This window comes from Lepus europaeus, chromosome 6 (genome assembly GCF_033115175.1).
Source record: "Lepus europaeus isolate LE1 chromosome 6, mLepTim1.pri, whole genome shotgun sequence".
NCBI classification, from domain to species: domain Eukaryota; kingdom Metazoa; phylum Chordata; class Mammalia; order Lagomorpha; family Leporidae; genus Lepus; species Lepus europaeus.
In genome coordinates, this window is record NC_084832.1 from 103810697 (window position 1) to 103830907 (window position 20211).

General features: G+C 37.0%; 1 protein-coding gene across 1 annotated transcript; it reads right to left on the reverse strand.

Moving 5' to 3' along the window:
* Positions 1–3598: 3598 nt before the first annotated feature.
* On the reverse strand, positions 3599–4573 carry LOC133762188 (putative taste receptor type 2 member 33). Its single transcript, XM_062195222.1, has one exon. The coding sequence runs from the start codon at positions 4556–4558 to the stop codon at positions 3599–3601; it is 960 nt and encodes a 319-aa protein (XP_062051206.1). The 5' UTR covers positions 4559–4573.
* Positions 4574–20211: the final 15638 nt, after the last annotated feature.

The following is a 20211-nucleotide window of genomic DNA, read 5'->3' on the forward strand; positions in this document are numbered from 1 at the left end:
CTCAAATATATCTCTGAAGCTAGGTCTTTTACAAAGAATTCTCTTTATTTATTTATTTATTTATTTGACAGATAGCGAGAGAGAGAGAGAGAGAGAGAAAGAAAGGTCTTCCTGCCGTTGGTTCACTCTCCAAATGGCCGCAACGGCTGGCGCTGCACCGATCTGAAGCCAGGAGCCAGGTGCTTCCTCCTGGTCTCCCATGCGGGTGCAGGGGCCCAAGCACTTGGGGCATCCTCCACTGCCTTCCCGGGCCACAGCAGAGAGCTGGACTGGAAGAGGAGCAAATGGGACTAGAACCCAATGCCCATATGGGATGCCAGCGCTGCAAGCAGAGGATTAACCAAGTGAGCCATGGTGCCGGCCAAGTATATCTCAGTGGCATTGTTCACACACCTTTATGTGTCCTCTTCTTTCCTTCATAGTCTCCTATCATCTTGGCCAACACCCTGCCTGATCCAGGTCATCCTTCCATTTGGACTTCAATGGAACCACACAATGGGGACATAAGATTTGTCTTTTTCCATGGCCACTAAAGAGCTGGATGATGTAAGACAAAACAAATGTGTTTGTTCTGCTTTGGGAAAAAGTTGGCTTATGGGAAATAAAAGACAGAACAGAGGTGAGAAGATAAATCGTCTCTCTCTCTTCCATGGATTAACAGTAGACATGATTCCCTGGGACCCCACCTTTAACAGTCCTGGGAGCCAAGCTCACTCCTGTGCTGACCACCATGCTGTCTCCCAGCTCATGATGAAATGGTTCCAATAGAATCCCACGTGGCATTACATTGATTCTCATTCTCATAGCTCAGCTGCCACAGCTTCTCTCCATTTCTGTCCTGCACTTGATTCCAAAACAAATGTCATTAGTTTAATCCCTGATATCATCTAAGTTATTAATCAGATTGCACACTTTTTTTCAATTCTAAGGAAGTTTGCCATATGCCAATTAAAATTTAATTAGAAAAGATACAGAGAAAATATTGACAATAAAAGAAAACTTTAGGAAAGTGGCTGGTTGCTAAATTCTTTGAGATATTTTGCCATTTTGTGTACAAAATAGCAAGGAAATATAATGAAAGTATATAATTCACCTAAGAATGTGTAAAATTTCCAAAAGGTTTCATATGCTTTTAAAAACTATTATAATAGGCACCAGCTAATTTTTATGTTCCACCTGGTCTCTACTAAGCACACATAATACAGCTGCCTCGAGAGTATAATTTAGTGATATTTTCCCTGGAATTTTGGACTGTGCAGGATCTTGCTATGAGAAGAGATTCTCTTGGCTAAGCATAGGACCTGAAAAATATAACCAGAGTTAAGAAATTCATGCTACCCAGAGATTTCTGGCAGGTTTAATTTTCATTGATTACTGGCCTTCTGTGATTCATTTGTACATGATCTTATCATTTTTGAAAAATTGTTGGATTTTCTGTCTGAGCAGTCAAAAGCAAAGACAGATTTGATTTCTGCTATTATGGTGCTCATATATTCTGGATATGAGAATAGACAGCAAACAAATATATCACACATAGAAATTATTTATTTGAAAGTTTATTCAATATTATTAATATTTGTTCACAGCAAGAATTACTAAAATCATGTACAATTTATTCTCTGAACATGGTTATATATTCTTAGAACATGCTATCAATTACATAATCTATTACATATCAATTATACACAATCTATCACAAACCAATTACATAATCAATCACATATCTTTCATTATATAATTTCATCAAGATTACAGGAAAATAGGTCTTTGACACATTTGCAGTGAAAAAGTACAGATTTTACACCTGTCCTTCCAATCTTTGCATAAAGGGTCCTTTGGATGGTGTCTCATAATTTCTATACCATTTTTAAAGTAAGAAATTATTTTTAGTTGAGGAAGCTTTTGATTCTCTTATCTGAGGTTTAAAAATAGAGGAGGGGGGCCGGAGCCACGGCTCAATAGGCTAATCCTCCACCTTGCGGCGCCGGCACACCGGGTTCTAGTCCCGGTGGGGGCACTGGATTCTGTCCCGGTTGCACCTCTTCCAGTCCAGCCCTCTGCTGTGGCCCGGGAGTGCAGAGGATGATGGCCCAAGTCCTTGGGCCCTGCACCTGCATGGGAGACCAGGAGAAGCACCTGGATCCTGGCTTCGGATCAGCAAGGTGCACCAGCCACAGCGCGCTGGCCACAGTGGCCATCGGAGGGTGAACCAACGGCAAAAAGGAAGACCTTTCTCTCTGTCTCTCTCTCTCACTGCCCACTCTGCCTGTCAAAAAAATAAAAATAAATAAATAAATAAATAAATAAAAATAGAGGAGGGGGATGATTGGTAATTCAGGGACTGGGAGGTGGTTTAGGAGAAAACTGAAACATTCGAAATCAGATCTCCACTTTAAAATTGGTCTTCCTGCCTTTAAATGCTGAAAGAAAAAAATGCTCCTAGCTGTGTATGAAAATGTTAATAGCATTGAAAACAAGTGATGTTCCTATTTCACTTTCTTCAGCTATATTTTACAAGTGATATTTTCCAGCGCTACTCACACATTTGTATTAAATCTAATCATCTGAGGTGGGCAGTGTGGCACAGCTAGTTAAGCCACTACTTGGGATGCACACATACCATGTCAGGTTCAAGTCCAGAGTGCAAAGCACTTCCCATTCAGTATCCTGCTAATGTACGTGTTAAGCAGCAGCCCAAGTACTTGGGTTCCTGTAACCCACATGAGAAACCTAGATGGAGATCCTGGTTCCTGACTTCAGCCTAGCTTGGCCTATCCCTGACTGTTGCTAGCTTTTGGGAAGTGAACCAGATGTTGAAATTCCCTCTGTCTTTCTCTCTCTCTTCTCTCTCTCTCTCTTTATATATATATATACATATATATATATACACATACACACACACACATAAAATCCACCTTTCAAATAGTAAATTTATATATATATATATTATATATATATAATCTAATATTCCTCTGTATTCGTATGGTACATAAATAGAAAATTTATCCTAGATATATTTGTTATATTTATACTTTGCATGTATGTTTTTCTAACAACAACTGTCTTTACTTCCTACTAAACATGAAATAAAATGCAAGGGTGAATAAAACTTGTCTCTAAACTACATAATTATTGATTGATAATGCAATGTTCTTACTCTCTAAAACATCATATGCTCAAACAACAAAATCTTAACACACATAAGCAGTAGAAATTACAATGGAAAAATTGCAATGATTTCCTGAGATACACTGACAGTTCAAAATAATAAATATATAAAATAAAGTATTTGGTTAGAAAATAATCTAGAGAATGTACATTAAAAATACAATTGCAGTATTAGGGAATTTCTTGTCATATTCTGCATAATTACATGATTTGTATGCTGTGATAGATGTTTCTGATATCTTTAATCATTCTATATAGACACACATATTTTAAGTAATAAACTTAGATTAAAGGCTTTTGTAGTTACGTCATCAGACATTACTCAGATACATATACTGTGGGAAACCCAAAGAGTATAAAATGGTACAGACTCTATCAATTTGCTTTCTGCTAGGAGATAAACAGCACCTCTCTCATTAATCTAAAACATTCAAGATATCTGTCCTCTCACCCAGTGCCTCACCTGCCATAAAAGTGAACGAAAGTTCTGCTTTAGCTTCTTGTTCCCCCAAATCAGGACAAATGAATGGTTTGCAGGATAGATGATCCCAATGGCCTGGCAAAACATGTGACTGAGTTTACTCATTGATTTACCAGAACTCCAAAATGATATGATTAGAGCAAGGAAGTACATGGCAGACAGCAAGAGGAAGGAGAGTACAGTTTGCACAGCTTTTACATGGACCTGGGTGCTGGGATCCCGAGATCCTAGGCCGTGGAGCTGCATATTCCTGAGGTGTTTACACAGGGAGCAGGTTAACAGCAGAAAGCATATCAGTGACACAGTAAAGGGTATGAGATTTACAAGAGTTAATACAGTCATACTTGAAAGCTGGACAATGTCCCTCAACTTAATCTTCCAAGTTGCATTTCCTTCTAATTCTTCTCTCTGAATACTCTGGCCTATGTTTAGCACAACAAGATAACAAACCAAAAAGACAAAATTCACCAGCATTGTCTCCACAACGACACTCTTAATCCTCTTCTTCAGGTAAAGAAAAGTCAGGTTGGAGAAATTGGCTATCTTTAGCAAATAAAATATGCTGAGGCTAGCAGTAAGCCAAAGGCTAAAGTGGTTGGTTACTGTCCAAGTATTACTGACTATAATTCTCATTTCTGATGGATGTAAAGCTGGATTAAATACAGTTGAACACCAGTTTAATAGGATCACCCAGAGCAAACCAATTCTGGAAACAGCCAGAGCAGTGAGAATCGCATCAGCAGTGGAGATCTTTTGATTCTTGGCCCAGTCAATGCAGTTCACCAGAGCTATGAAGACATTGGCAAAATTTCCAACAACAAATTCTGCCATTACTAGGATGGAAAGGATGTTCGATGACACACTTGTCATGTCTGGAATAAAGAAAAAAAAGTGCATGCTTAATATCATTGGTGGTGACTCTTTCAGTATCATGACCTTAAACTCTATTGTACCTGATTTCTGAATTTTCAGTGATTTTCTTGACCCTTAAAAATTCTACGACCATATCAAGTTGGAAAGCACTAGAGTGTGCTAATCGGTGAATTCTATGCTGTATTTCTGGGTAACATGGTTCTTCCCAAAACAGCTCAAATTAATTCCTGTTGATATACAATATGCTTTGGAAACAGGCTGAGATATTTCATTGCTGATATTGAAGTAAAAGCTAAAGTCTCATTTGCTAGCATGCAAATAAAGACATATCCTCTTTCAGAGTTTTGCAAGCTTTTCCTTGTTTAACTTCCCCATAATTTGTGTCCAGCAAATTTAATTGTTAGTGAATTTTTTTTTTTTTTTTTGACAGGCAGAGTAGACAGTGAGAGAGAGAGACAGAGAGAAAGGTCTTCCTTTTCCGTTGGGGTCACCCTCCAATGGCCGCTCCGGCTGGCGTGCTGCAGCCAGCGCGCCGTGCTGATCCAAAGCCAGGAGCCAGGTGCTTCTCCTGGTCTCCCATGCGGGCGCAGGGCCCAAGGACTTGGGCCATCCTCCACGGCACCCCCGGGCCACAGCAGAGAGCTGGATTGGAACAGGAGCAACCAGGACAGAATCCGGTGCCCCGACTGGGACTAGAACCTGGGGTGCTGGCGCCGCAGGTGGAGGATTAGCCTATTGAGCCACGGCGCCAGCCTTGTTAGTGAAATTTAACAGCCCACTGAAGGTCCAGGTAGTTAGCTAGAGCTTGGTCATAACTAAGGTCATCACTACTGTGGGTTTTTTGTTTATCTGTATGTTTTCTTTTAATTCCATAAGTAAGCAGAAAGGAAGTAATTGTTGCCTAACAAAAGCATCCAAGGCTTTATTAGGAAATCCAATATCCTTAAAGCCTGGTTACTGATAACTAATATTTATGTGTAACTTCATTGATTACAAGCTGAAAAAAGCACTGGCACACTTACACATACACACAGAAACAACTGTCACTGATGAAAGGGATTATTATTCTATAATTCTGAAAAATAAAAAATGAGTTTCAGAGGGGTCACTGGGTTAAATAACGCTTTGTTCCCATTCAGGATTTTAACCTCGTTATAACAATTTAACAAAGTTATCCCTCATGCTCAGGCCTTTGAAAACCTTACTCTTCACTCCATATAATATTTAAATAATAATTTATTTAATTAAAATAGTTGGAACTTTCATGAGTATTCCTGGGTAGGTAAATATTTCCTTTGACAAAGTTTGTAATATCTTTCTTTCCCTTGGTTCTGAACTCAATCAGGTGACTTGATGAACAGAAAATGCACTTTACACAACATAGCAAATGACCTCTACCTTGGATTCTGCCCTTGGAGTTTGCCCAATCTTGCTCTTCTGGAGGGTATACCTGGGTTATTGTACTAATACCAGAAAAAGAATGAGAAACCTATGGAGTCCAGTTAATCCAGTCCATTCCAGCCTAAATTGGCAAATCACTAACCAGCTCTAGAAATTAGCCCATCTTACAGCATCTTATTTCCTAAATTGGCAAATCACTAACCAGCTCTAGAAATTAGCCCATCTTACAGCATCTTATTTATGCAACAAGCCCATCTTAGAAAAAAATATAATCCCATAGATATGCAGATATTTGTGTCTAACTGAAGTTAGATAACTATCTTCCAATTCACTCATTCTCTCACCTACTGTGTCCAATTGGCTGTTATCACTGTCTATTGTATTCTGGATATTTATTATTCATTTTCAGTATCATTGCATCAGTAGTGAAAGAAATCTTGAACTCCTCCTGTAAATCACTTTTTATGGGGGAATTGAATAAAATACAATACTAAGTCTCTGACATTTTAAGTATATTTAGCAAGAAAATGGTAATAGTTCTCTTTTTCCCCTAACATTTTTGTCACAGAATAGGAGAAAAAAAAGTCTTATGATTCTTCATAAGAAGAATTATGAGTAAATTCAAGGAATAGAACTTGATCTGAAAATACCATTCCAATAAAGTAAATGCAGCCACCATAATCAATAAATTAGTTTTCACTATGATAATGTTCTTAGAAATAAAGCTCTGTGTCATAGAACCCCATCATTACTCATATGCAATATAGAAGTTGTGAGTGCTTAATTCTTTTTGGTATGTTGATTTCTAAATCTGTTTAGAAATAAGAACTTGCTCAGTGTGTTAGCTTATCATTATAATGAAATGTCCCAGGCAGTCTAACTTTAGAGATGAAAGAGGTTTATTTTGCCTCATAGTTCTGAAAATTCAGAGTCCCAAATTTGGTGGACCCCATAGATGCACCTTCCCATGATACTGTTCTTACTGAAGTAGTCCCTAGGAACACTGAGCGTCGCAGGTTGACAGACATGGAGCACACAAGTCTATGTGTTTGTCTCTATCCTGATAAAGTTACCAGAATTCAATTACAAGGGCTCCACCCTATTTCTCCAATCTAATATAATCACTCTCAAGGGCTCTAATCCCAAACACCATAACTGGATTACTTTTCCATTCTCTTGACACCATCAGCAGAAGACTTTGATGACTAAGCTCTATGAGTTTTGGATCTGTGAATTATTTGCAACAGCAATATATTTTAAACTAAAATACACTTAATTTCTTCTTTTTTGAAGACTTTTTTTTTTGAAAGGCACAGTTACAAAAAGATGAAGCGGGGAGAGAGAGAAAGAGCGAGCAAGAGAGAGCGAGATTTTTCCATCTGCTAGTTTAATCCACAAATGGTTGCAAGGGCAAGAGCTGGGCCAGTCTGAAACCAGGAGCCAGGAACTTCTTCCAGGTCTCTCACATGGGTTCAGGGGCCCAAGCACCTGGACTGTCCTCCTCTCCTTTTCTAGGCACATCAGTAGGGAGCTGGATTGGAAATGGAGCAGCCAGGACTCAAACAGGAACCACTCTGCTAGTTCTCTACTTCAGTCACCTGAAAAAAGAAGGGGGTGAAGTTGACCACCTCAGGCAATGGTTAAGTGCTTAGACAAGCTGCAAACCAGTAGGTTAAGTGATTAATCAGTGCACAAAGAGAAGAGTATCCAGCTTTGCTAGTTACCAGTGGCATACGGGTGAGGAACCAGCCATATTTTCAGTGAATCAAATAGTGTTTCCCAGTGTCAAGTTATTTTGGAGAGGATGAAATCAGCTGGAGACCTTCTGAATGTTGAGTCATTGGATGCATCCAATGACTTCTGCTGCTGCCTTTACCAGAAAGGAAATCTTCATTCCACTGACACTTCAATGACGGCATTTCCAATGTAATTTTTCACTCAGCTTTAGAGTCATTCATTTGCAGATTGATATTAACTTATGATACTTTCTATATGTTTCATTATAATTTCAGAAACCATAACCAAAATCATTTCCTGTAGTATGCTTTCAGAGAACTTTATGACAGAATGGATCATTCTACTTACACTGTCATTCTAGTGCTGAATTAAACAGTTCTTTTAAAAGCTGTAGAGTTTTAACGAGCCTTTCTTCATACTTGCAGTCAGCTACTACCTAATTTCCCTGAATACATGTTAACAATGTCCATTTACCTTTAACACCAGCTATAATTTCCCTTCATGGCAAAGGCTAAGAAGATGAAGCCAATTTTGTAAATATGAGAGAATATTTTTCACAAATTTGTACTTTCACCTCCCCAATCCATAATATTGGAGTAAAATTACCTTGGGTTTTGAATAAGAATTGCTTTTAAATATATGTAACTCATCATTATTTATCACTTATACAATGAGATCATGCTACATAAGAAGTATTGTTGATAAAATAATTTAATAAAATTATACACAGTTCAAGGAATTCAGCTAAGTCCTAAAAGTAATAACCATAAATAATTATGTAATATTATAGTAGCTAAATCAAAATTTATAAGCAATTCATACTGAGAATATAGATGAGGAAGATACAAATATTACAGTGGGTAACCAACTATGGTATTATGTGGGTAGGGACATACTATTTGAACTGGAATCCCTTAGAATATACGAAGAGATAGAAGAGAAAAATTATAGTCAAAATCAACATAAGGGCACGTACAAGTTACCAATGTGAAAAAACATAAGCTATATTATGCTTCCAAAAGCAGGAGCTTCTTTTGTTTACAATTGACTATTTTGATTGAAAAATGACCAATTCCCTCCAACTTCTATGTCATAAATTCAATATTCTCCACTTCTTTTCTAGTGCATATTGAGACATTTCGAAGCCTATCTTAGAGATGATTGTGCCTATGTATGTGATTTCAGAAAAGTAGAAATGCATTGTGTTCACCATTTTCACACCTGTCCCACAAACTTTTCCAGTGCACACATCCCACCAGTCTGTCTGTAGTAGAGAAGGCTCCAGACAAACTTGGAAGTCACCAACTAAAGGTAAATGATTTTAGGCCAGCCTGACTCCCTGAATAATGACAATAAAAGTGGCTTCTCAGACACACCAGCTGATGAAGAAAAAATTAAATTTATTATGGGTTTGAGATATATTACTTTGTAAAATCTATGTGCAGTGGCAATTAGTTAACCCAGACCAATACATAATTGCATCTGAAAGTGGGAAGATTTGCTCAGAGGCTTTGATTGTTGAAGAAATCAAACCAGGAATTCCACGAGACTTGCAAATTTTTTGGTGGGTTTCATTTTCATTGTTTTCCCAATATCACATATTCTATTTGTAGACTTTTAAGTCTGTAGAATCAGTAGCAGCAAGACTGACATGATCTCTGCTTTTAAGGTGTTTACACTCTACTAGGAGAGATGGGTAATAAGAAAACAAATAAATCATTTTTATAAATAATTTCTCATCTTTAGATCATGTTAAAATTTCATGGCTGGCTTTGAATATTTCCATTAGACAAAAATGTTAAATGTCTGTAGAGACAGATATGTTTACCCTAGCAGACACAATGTATCTAAAAATAAAACAAGGTACCACACAAATATGTACAATTTTAATGTCAGTTAAAAATTCAAATTTTTAAAAATAAAAACAAACCAAAACCAAAAAATCCATGGCATGAAGAATTAATACAGTTATGTAGAATTAAGTTGTTAAACAAGTATACATACTCCCTTCTTACAATCAAAAGGTATAGTAGCACACTTTCATTTCATCATTTCCTATAAGTTTATGGAAGAACAAATCTTTATGACATTTCCTGTAATTATCATATAGTCTTTATAGGTAAGATATACATTTAAGATAACTACAGATAAGACACAGCTATTTCTTTACATAAAAGGAAGACTTGAATCATCTAAAAGCAATTTGAGCATAAGTTAGAGGTGATATTAGACAATTCAGGGATCCAGAGTTAATTCAGGAGTAAATTGAAACATTTAAGATCAGATCTCAACTACAAACAAATGTCTTGCTTTGAGAAAACCTGGAAGAAATTACTTTCCTAATTGCATATATAAAATAGTAGTGGCATCGAGAAATTGTCATGATCGTGTTTCTTTTCTCCCATTATATAACATGATATAAATGAATGCCTGAAGAATAGACAGTTACAAGAGACTTGCATGCATGAAGCTTGGTTTGCTCTGAAGTCTTCCGGACCTCCAAAGTGATATTATTAGAGACAAACGGTAAATGGCAAATAACAAGGGAAAGAGAACAGAGCTTGCACAGCTTCTATGTGTCTACTGGTATGCTGAAATCCCAGGAACCTTTGTCATTGAGCTGTTTCTTGAGATGTTTATACAGGAAACAGATTAACAGCAGGTAAGATAGCAGAGACATAGAAAAGTATATGAAGCTCACTAACAAGAATATTCATACAAACATTTTGAGCTTCTGAGTCACAATTCATTCATTGTTCTTATGTTCTTTCTGCTGCATTTTTTTATGCTTAACACTAAAAGATAAAACAAACAAAAAGAAAACCTCACCCCAATCGTATCAGTTTAAATACACTTTTAACTATCCACTTCAGGTGCAGTAAAATAATGTAGAAGTAGACTATCTGGTTCAAATAAAACATGCCAAATGCTAAAATGGTGATTAGGATCCAAGCAATACAGGTACCAATTCTCATGGTATTTTCCTGTTATAAGTTTGTCTGTAAATTAATGGCTCAAACAAGGTATTTTAAGTTAAAATGCACTCAATTTCTAAATGTAAATATATTGAACATAATTTGAACTTTGCTGTTACTATGTATCTTACTCATATGATACAATCCAGATTACTCTGATGATATCCAAATTAGGTACACAAACATTACAGGAATAAATCAATGAGATTTATTATGAGAAATAAATAATGAGATATATGCAGATACTATTACTATAGCTGATGATGATGATGATGATGATGTTGCCAGTTAAATGTGAGAAGCCTACCTGATGGACATGGATTCAGTCCAGTCTTCTAAATGTCAGAGTTCACAGTAAAATAAGACGAACTACCACTCTTTCTCATATCTTTATTTAGGTGATTCTAATATTCAGGGTTAGGTCCCCAACAATACTCTGCCTAAACTTCATCAGGAATAACTTAAACAAACATATTTCTGATGATTTACTTGCTACTTTTTTTCTTTAATATGTTACTATACTTTAGGGCAAAATTGACTTTACAAATGGTAATTTTTTGGTGTTTGGAGAGGCTTTTTGGACTTTCATGTGAATATGTAACTGTCTTCTATGCTATCATACAGTACATAATCATTATCTCATATTTTAATAGCATCTTTAGCAAGAAAAATACTTTCAACTGCTTATTCACATTCCAACTACTCTGGTTAAAGCTGGGTTGTATTATGATAGTAGTCAAAATAGCATTGTATATGTGAAAACACATTCAAATAGCATAAAAAAATGTGTTTTGTTTGTGTCTTAACAAATTTATCTTTCTAAGCCTATGATCTTTTGTTCTAACATGACATAAAAACATTTCAGAGGAATAAAATGTATGCACAAACACACAGGTATGCCATGTGTAATATTGTTATCTTTGGATGGTAGCAACATGAGTAGTTAATTTATTCAGGGATAGATTTGGGAATTTTTCCCAATTGTTTGATATCTATGCTATAATTTATTGGAAGTTCACCAAATTCTGCAAATTTGAAATGCACATTTTATATAGTTAAATTGGAAATAGAAAAAGAACTGTTACTGTTATCTTTCTACACATAGATATTTGTTCTGTTGTTTTAAATGAGCACAAAGAATGTGAATTTACATTTCCCATTTATGTCTTCCTCTTTTTCTTTTTTCATTTTTTTAAACTTTTATTTAATGAATATAAATTTCCAAAGTACAGCTTATGGATTACAATGGCTTCCCCCACCCCATAACTTCCCTCCCACCCGCAACCCTCCCCTCTCCCGCTCCTTCTCCCCTTCCATTCACATCAAGATTCATTTTCAATTCTCTTTATATACAGAAGATCAGTTTAGTATATATTAAGTAAAGATTTCAACAGTTTGCCCCCACATAGCAACACAAAGTGAAAAAATACTGTTTGAGTACTAGTTATAGTATTAAATCACAATGTACAGCACATTAAGGACAGAGATCCTACATGATTTTTTTTAAGAATTGATTAATTTTCTATGCAATTTCCAATTTAACACCAGGTTTTTTTTTCATTTTCAATTATCATTTTTTAAATATAATTTGAATTTTTATTGCCACAGTGCTCTATTCTTCATTATTCAAGAAAAAATTCACGGCCGGCGCCATGGCTCAACAGGCTAATCCTCCGCCTTGCGGCGCCGGCACACCGGGTTCGAGTCCCGGTCGGGGCACCGATCCTGTCCCGGTTGCCCCTCTTCCAGGCCAGCTCTCTGCTGTGGCCAGGGAGTGCAGTGGAGGATGGCCCAGGTCCTTGGGCCCTGCACCCCATAGGAGACCAGGAGAAGCACCTGGCTCCTGCCATTGGAACAGCGCGGTGCGCCAGCCGCAGCGCGCTACCGCAGCGGCCATTGGAGGGTGAACCAAAGGCAAAGGAAGACCTTTCTCTCTGTCTCTCTCTACTGTCCACTCTGCCTGTCAAAAATAAAAAAAAAAAAGAAAAAGAAAAAATTCTGCTTACAAATGTGTCTATCAGGATGTTGTTCCAACTAATTTATAATCAGCAGTTTAATTTTCTATTTTGTTCACATTTTTACTATTATTATAAATCACATTTATAAAATCAAACCTAAAGGCATCGAGAGAGAAAATATTACAACACTAATACCCAAGCCTTGGTCACAAGATACAACTTTCCAGACAGGCAGACATTCCGCACCTATGCCTCTCTGCTAGTTATATCTCCCATTTCTGTCCTCCCTCCCTAATATCTCATTTCATATGGTCATCACTACTCTGTCTCACTTTAGGGTTTTGTCACCAATGTAAAGAATTATACAATGTTAAAAATTTTGTATAGTAGGGATTTTACTGAATTTTAACATGAACTCACTAACATCTGAATCTTTATTATTTTGTTTTGATTCTTAATAATTCCTCTCACATCTGTATCATTATGTAGCTCCAATTCATTCATTTTCTTTATTGTACAACTTCTTTGCAGACATGTGGATCTAGTTTATTCTTTTGAGTTGCTGTGTAATATTCATTGTATAAGAACAATGCAATCATAATCATACATACTATTTTCATGATCCAGTTTATCAAGGATATGCATTTGGCCTCTTCTAATTGTTATCTATCAAAACTGTGATATGAACCTGTTTATGTATTTACACTAGCATAAAGGCACCAAATGTTCTCAACAGTATGAAAATAGCAGTACAAAATAAGAGTACAGGTGGAATGCAAGACCTTCCCTAAGTGTTGGTTCTTGGGATGTGCATCCTCACCTCAAGTAGATACTGCCACACATGTCCAAAGCAATTTTCACAATGCATCATTCAATGAGACTGGATAAACAATGTTTCCATTACTTTATATGCTTTATAAAGTTAAAAATATAAGGCTAACCATTACACTTGTGTGCTTATACAAAATATTGAATTTTCAATGCTTTTCCTGTACTATTTAAAATTTATCTTTTGTACAACAAAATGCATGCTAATTTTTCCTAAGATTGTTATCACATATATTTGTTAATACTACATATATTATATATACTCAATTCATATTACATTATAAATTCTGATACTGTTTTATCTTCAACTCTTAAATTTTCCTTTTATCAGCAATTGTTACTATAGCAAAGCTATTTTATTTAATCAAACTTTATAATTACTCGGCTTTGAGAAAATAAGATTAAGAGCATGCTGTAAGACACATTTCAGAATTGCCCAACAATATGTAACATGATTTAATAAAAGAAATGCCAAAATATACATTTAACTTATAAGTCATTTTTCTATAATTCCAGGATTTTGTTTTCCTAAGAATTTAAGATGTCACAGCAGTCCCAAAGAAGTTTCTCAATAGTTTACTCTTTCTCAAAATTACAATAAGTAAGAAATCTGAAGGAAAGACAGTAGAAATCAACACTGAAAACATCAAGGACTGTTACCACCTCTGTGCCTTATGAAAGATTCAGCTTCCTATAATAATGGAAATAAACTAAATGATGAAGAGGGGAAGGAAGACTGTCATTATTTTCCTGAACTTCTCACAGACTTCTGTGCTGGAGCACTTTGAACTCATGGATTTGAACCACCATTCCTGGTGTAGCTCACCAAGGGCAGACATGAAAGGAGCAAGGAGATCAAGGACAGAATAATGGAGAAAACTATAGATGAACCTGAGAGGAATAAGGTGTTTATGATAGGAAATTTGGAGGTCAGAATTATGGGACAGCAGGTTAAGCTGATGCATGCCAATGTCTGCATCCCCTATCAGAGTGCCAGTTTGACACCCAGCTGCCTGCTTCTGGTCTAGCTTCTTGCTAATGCATCTGGGAAGGCAGCAGGTGATGGTCCAGGTGCCTGGGTCTCCCATGTAGGGGACCAGAATGGATATTCTGGATTCTGGTTTCGACCTGGTCCAGCTGCAGCCATTTGGAGAGTCAAACAAGTGATGGAAAATATGGAAAATTCTCTCTCTCTCTCTCTCTCTCTCTCTGTCTCATGCTCTGCCTTTCAAATAAAGAAAACTCTAAGTCTTTTATCTTCATTCCAACTGACCTTTCAGTGAAAAACTGATGTCATATCTCATCGACAGCTTTACAGTCAAACCGTTGCAGATTGACACGTGTTTATAATATTTGCTTTATGTTTCATCATATTTCCAAAAACTCCAGCCTAAATTATCATATGCCATATACTTTCTGATATCTTGATGAAAGACATAGTTCATTTCATTTTTATTATAATTCTAATACTGAACTAAGCAAGTGAAAGATATAAAATTTCATTAATCCCTTCCTACCATTTTCAGTCAGCTACTATCTAATTTCTAGAATAAATATTAATAATGTCTACTTATCTTTGGCACCAACTAAAAATTTACAGCCAGGGACTGGCGCTGTGGTGCAGCGGGTTAAAGTCCTGGCCTACAAGCATCAGCATCCCATATGGGCACCCATTTGAGTCCTGGTTGCTCCACTTCCAATCCAGGTCTATGCTACTGTACCTGGGAGAGCAGTGGAGGATGGCCCCAAGTCCTTGGGCCCCTGTACCTACATGGGAGGCCTGCAAGAAGTTACTGGCTCCTGGCTTTATATTGGCTCAGCTCTGGCCTTTGCAGCCATTTGGGGGGTGAACCAGAAAATAGAAGATTTCTCTCTCTGTTTCTCTACCTTTCTCTGTAACACTGCCTTTGAAATAAATAAGAAATCTCTAAAAACAAAATTTGGTCACTGTAGTGATTAAAAAGAACAAAGTGGTTATGTTAAAATGCAAATATGGGAGTAAAAATATTTGTGCTTTCATATCTGAACCAAAATATTGGAGTACAAATGTCTTGGATTTTGAATAAAAATTGCATTTAAAGTATATAATTCTGTCAATGTTTATCGCTTATTCAATAACACCCTATTACATCACAAATAATCTTTGATGTGATAGTTTAATGAAAATATACATAGGTCAATAAACATATCAAATCCTAGAATCAATAATGATTAAGAAGTAAGTATGCAATATTATAGGAGTCAATTCAGCACTTATAAGCAAAACATATGAGAGATGGACAACAATGATACAAAATAAGGCAAAACCAACTACAGTTTAATAGAATAGGGCATATTACTTAAACTGCAATTCCTTGGAATTACAAAGAGGTAGAAAAGAGAACTGATGATCAAGATTGATAAAAGGAGAGGTACAAATACCAAAATGCAATAACAATGTATATTATATTTCCAAAAGTAGGAACTTCTTTAGTTTTACAATGATTTATTTATTATTTCAATTGAAATGTAATGAATAAGCTCCAACTTCTATGACAGACATTTCTCAGCATATTTTATAAATAATTGCAATAATGTGACTGATACCTGAACTATGTAAATAAATTATGTGCACTATTTCCATGCTTATCCTATAAACATCCTAGGCAGACCCCACCAGGCACCTTCCTCCACTCACCTACCTGCAGAGGAGATGACGCTGGGAAAACTTTAAAGCCACAAGCAAGTCAGCTAACCAAAGATCAGCCTGGTTCCATGAATAACTACATTACAGAAGGATCATGAGACACATCAGTAACTGCTGTTAAAGGAAAAAAATCAGATTTGCATTGGGTCTGAGATACCTCACTTCAAAGAATCTATTTGCAAGGGCAGTTTGTCTACTGCGACCAATACAGAAATTGCAACTGTTTAAGTGCTCAGATTTGTTTTGAGACTTTGAATGTTGAGCAAACAGAACCATGAAATCTATGTGAACTGTGCATTCTTGATGGATTTTATTTTCATGGATTTCTTAAGAGTTCATGCATCCATTAAGTCATTTATATCCACTTATTTTTTCATTAAAATATCATTTCATCTTTTTGTTGGCTTTTAAGTTCAGAGAGTCAGCAATAAAAAAGACAGACATGGGCTCTTTGATTAAGGTGCTTACATTCCACCAGGAGATAGATGACAAGTCAACAAATAAATCAATCATTTCTGGAAGTAATTGCTCTTTTTTTTTTTTTTTTGACAGGCAGAGTTAGACAATGAGAGAGAGAGAGAGAGACAGAGAGAAAGGTCAACCTTCCGAGGGTTCACCTCCCAAATGGCCACTACGGCTGGAGCTACGCCGATCCGAAGCCAGGAGCCAGGTGCTTCTTCCTGGTCTCCCAAGTGGATGCAGGGCCCAAGCCTTTGGGCTATCCTCCACTGCCTTCCCGGGCCACAGCAGAGAACTGGACTGGAAGAGGAGCAACCGGGACAGAATCTGGTGTCCCAACTGGGACTAGAACCTGGGGTACCAGCGCTGCAGGCAGAGGATTAGTCAAGTGAGCCATGGCACCAGCCAGAAGTAATTGCTCTTAAGATTACATGATATTCTTAAAATTTCATGGCTTTTTAATATTTTCATTGAAAATAAATGTTAAGTGTCTGTGGATATAGATATGTCTTCTTTAATAGACACAATGTATATTTGAAACAAAACATCACAAAGTACTCTATTGAAAAATAAAAAAACAAAACAAAAGAGCTTCATGGCACTGAGAGTTAAAATAGTCATATAGAACTCAGTAGTTTCACAATGTTACACATTCCTTACACTTCATTACATCATTTCCCACCAGATTATATTGGAAACACAGTCCTTTTTTACATTCTATGTAATTACTATACATTTTATTGTATGCAGGAAAATTCACTGATTTATGTGCCATAATTCTTATAAGGTTCTTCCATTTGTTTACAATGTGAAAATTTTGGTCCTCTTATCTGAAATGTAAAAAGAACTTGAGAGTATAAGATGGAAGGCACGTTAAGTAATTCAGGAATGTGAGGTGGTTTAGAGGGAAAGTCAAATACATAAGATCAGAATTCCATTTTAGAAAATATCTTCCTTACTTCAATCCTGGGAAAAAAAAACTCTTTTAGCAGCATATGTAAAATCATAGGCACATAGATAAAATATCATGATCATGTTTCTTTTCATTCCATTGTAGAACTTGATATTCCCAAAATCATGGAAGATGAGTGCTCTGAAGGCGAGACAATCACAAGAGCAGTGCAAAGCATGTCACCTGGTGACATGTACAACATGATATAATTCACAAAAAGTGAATGACAGGGCCAGCGCCATGGCTCAACAGGCTAATCCTCCGCCTAGCAGCACCGGCACACCAAGTTCTAGTCCTGGTCGGGGTGCCCGATTCTGTCCTGGTTGCCCCTCTTCCAGGCCAGCTCTCTGCTGTGGCCAGGGAAGGCAGTGGAGGATGGCCCAAGTCCTTGGACCCTGCACCCCATGGGAGACCAGGAGAAGCACCTGGCTCCTGCCTTCAGATCAGCGTGCTGCACCGGCCGCAGCGCACAGGCCGCGGCGGCCATTAGAGGGTGAACCAATGGCAAAGGAAGACCTTTCTCTCTGTCTCTCTCTCTCTCACTATCCACTCTGCCTGTCAAAAATAAAAAAATAAAATAAAATAAAATAAAATAAAATAGTGAATGACAGACAAGGGAAAGCAGAGACCAATCTGCCTGGCTTTTATATTGATCTTTGTGCTGGGAATAGGGGAGACTTTACCATCAAGCTATGCTTCTTGAGATGTTTACACAGGGAGCGGACTAAGTGATGATAAGATATCAAGCACGTAGAAAAGTGTGTGAAGTTCACTAGCAAGAACTCTTGTAGGAACATTTTAAAAATTACCAATCACATTCCCATCATGTTCATTTTTCTTGTGCTCTCTTCTATGCTTACTACTAAAAGGTGAAATACAAAACAAACAAACAAAAAAAACCCTCAAAACATATCTCCTGAGCTACATTTTTAACTCTCCACTTCTGGTGAAAAATAGCAATGTTTGAGAAGTTGGCCCTCTAATGCAAATAAAACATGCTGGGATTATTACCAGATGCTAAAAGGGTTGGTTGCTTCCCATGCATTACAGACAATAATTTCTACTGCCCGCTATATAAAGCTGAATTTACCACAGTTGAATCTCAGTATGTAAATATTTCACAAAGCAAACAAGTCCTGGATACTGCCAGAGCAGTGAGTCCAATCAGCTGAGATATTCTGTCTCCTACAGTGCTATGAAGACACTGGCAAAATTTCCAAAAACAAATCCTGTCACAACCAGTATGAAAAAGACAATAAGTAGTAAACTCCTCATGTCTGAACAACAACCAAAAAAAAGCATAAACAAACAAAAAAAAAACCCCAAGCCTAATAATATTCTACTCTAAAATCAATGTGCACCTGATAGCTAAATGTACAATAATGCCACTTTTTAAAAATTTTTATGACCAAAGGGAAGCCGGAAAATAACTTTGGGAGTAGTTAACTACCGACCAGTAGGATGGTAGGTAACTTCAGTGCTTCTTGATGAAAAACCTGGTTCTTTCCAAGCTACATCAGATTAACTCCTATTCATAAACAGTATTTTCTGACCATTGGCTGGAATGTTTCATAACTGATACTCACCAGATTGAGTTCTGGGCTCCCAGCTTTGTCAGGGAACAGCCATTTGAAGAGTGAACCAGTAGATGGAAGATCTCTGTCACTCTGCCTTTCATATAAACAAATAAGTAAATATTTTAAAGTTAAATCTAAACACATTTGATAGATATGTGCACCACAAATGATAGAGGAAAATAAAAATGATTTCCTAAGATAAGATGTCAACTCTTAATTACACATATAGATCATAAATTCTTTGATTGGAAATGTTAGAATATGTATGTGAGGCTGGCGCCGTGGCTTAACAGGCTAATCCTCTGCCTTGCAGCGCTGGCACACCGGGTTCTAGTCCCGGTTGGGGCGCCGGATTCTATCCCGGTTGCCCCTCTTCCAGGCCAGCTCTCTGCTATGGCCCCGGAAGGCAGTGGAGGATTGCCCAAGTGCTTGGGCCCTGCACCCGCATTGGGAGACCAGGAGAGTCACCTGGCTCCTGGCTTGGGATCAGCACGATGCGCCGGCCGCAGCGACCATTGGAGGGTGAACCAACGGCAAAAAGGAAGACCCTTCTCTCTGTCTCTCTCTCTCTCACTATCCACTCTGCTTGTCAACAAAAAAAAAAAAAGGAAGACCTCTGTCTCTCTCTCTCACTGTCCACTATGCCTGTCAAAAAAAAAAAAAGAGAGAATATGTATGTGAAATGTACATGACTTCATCATTCTGAGAAAATTCTTGACATACTATGCATGATTAGGTTGTTCATCTGAAACAATTAGGAGTGTATTACTTTTAATATTTCTTATATTTACATACTTATACACATATGTATTTATGCTGTATGTAATAAGCTTAGGTAGAAGACTTTCTTAAGAATAATTTCAAAATTATTCAATTGCACACTATATAAAAATCTGAAGAAATTATAAAGTGTTACAGACTCCATTAGTATGCTTTCTGTCAGAAATAATAACATTTTCCCCCCTCATTGATTTATGAAGTTAAGGGTTACTCTTTTTAAAATTTATTTGAAAAGCAGACAATAATATTCCCATCCACTCACATTTGGTTCATTCCCAAAAAGTGCACAATAGCTTGGGTTGGGCCAGGCTAAAGCCAGGAGCTAGACACTCATCC

Bases quoted from the DNA above. Each gene is read 5' to 3' on its own strand.
- LOC133762188 (XM_062195222.1), bottom strand. From the start codon at position 4,558: ATGATATTAAGCATGCACTTTTTTTTCTTTATTCCAGACATGACAAGT.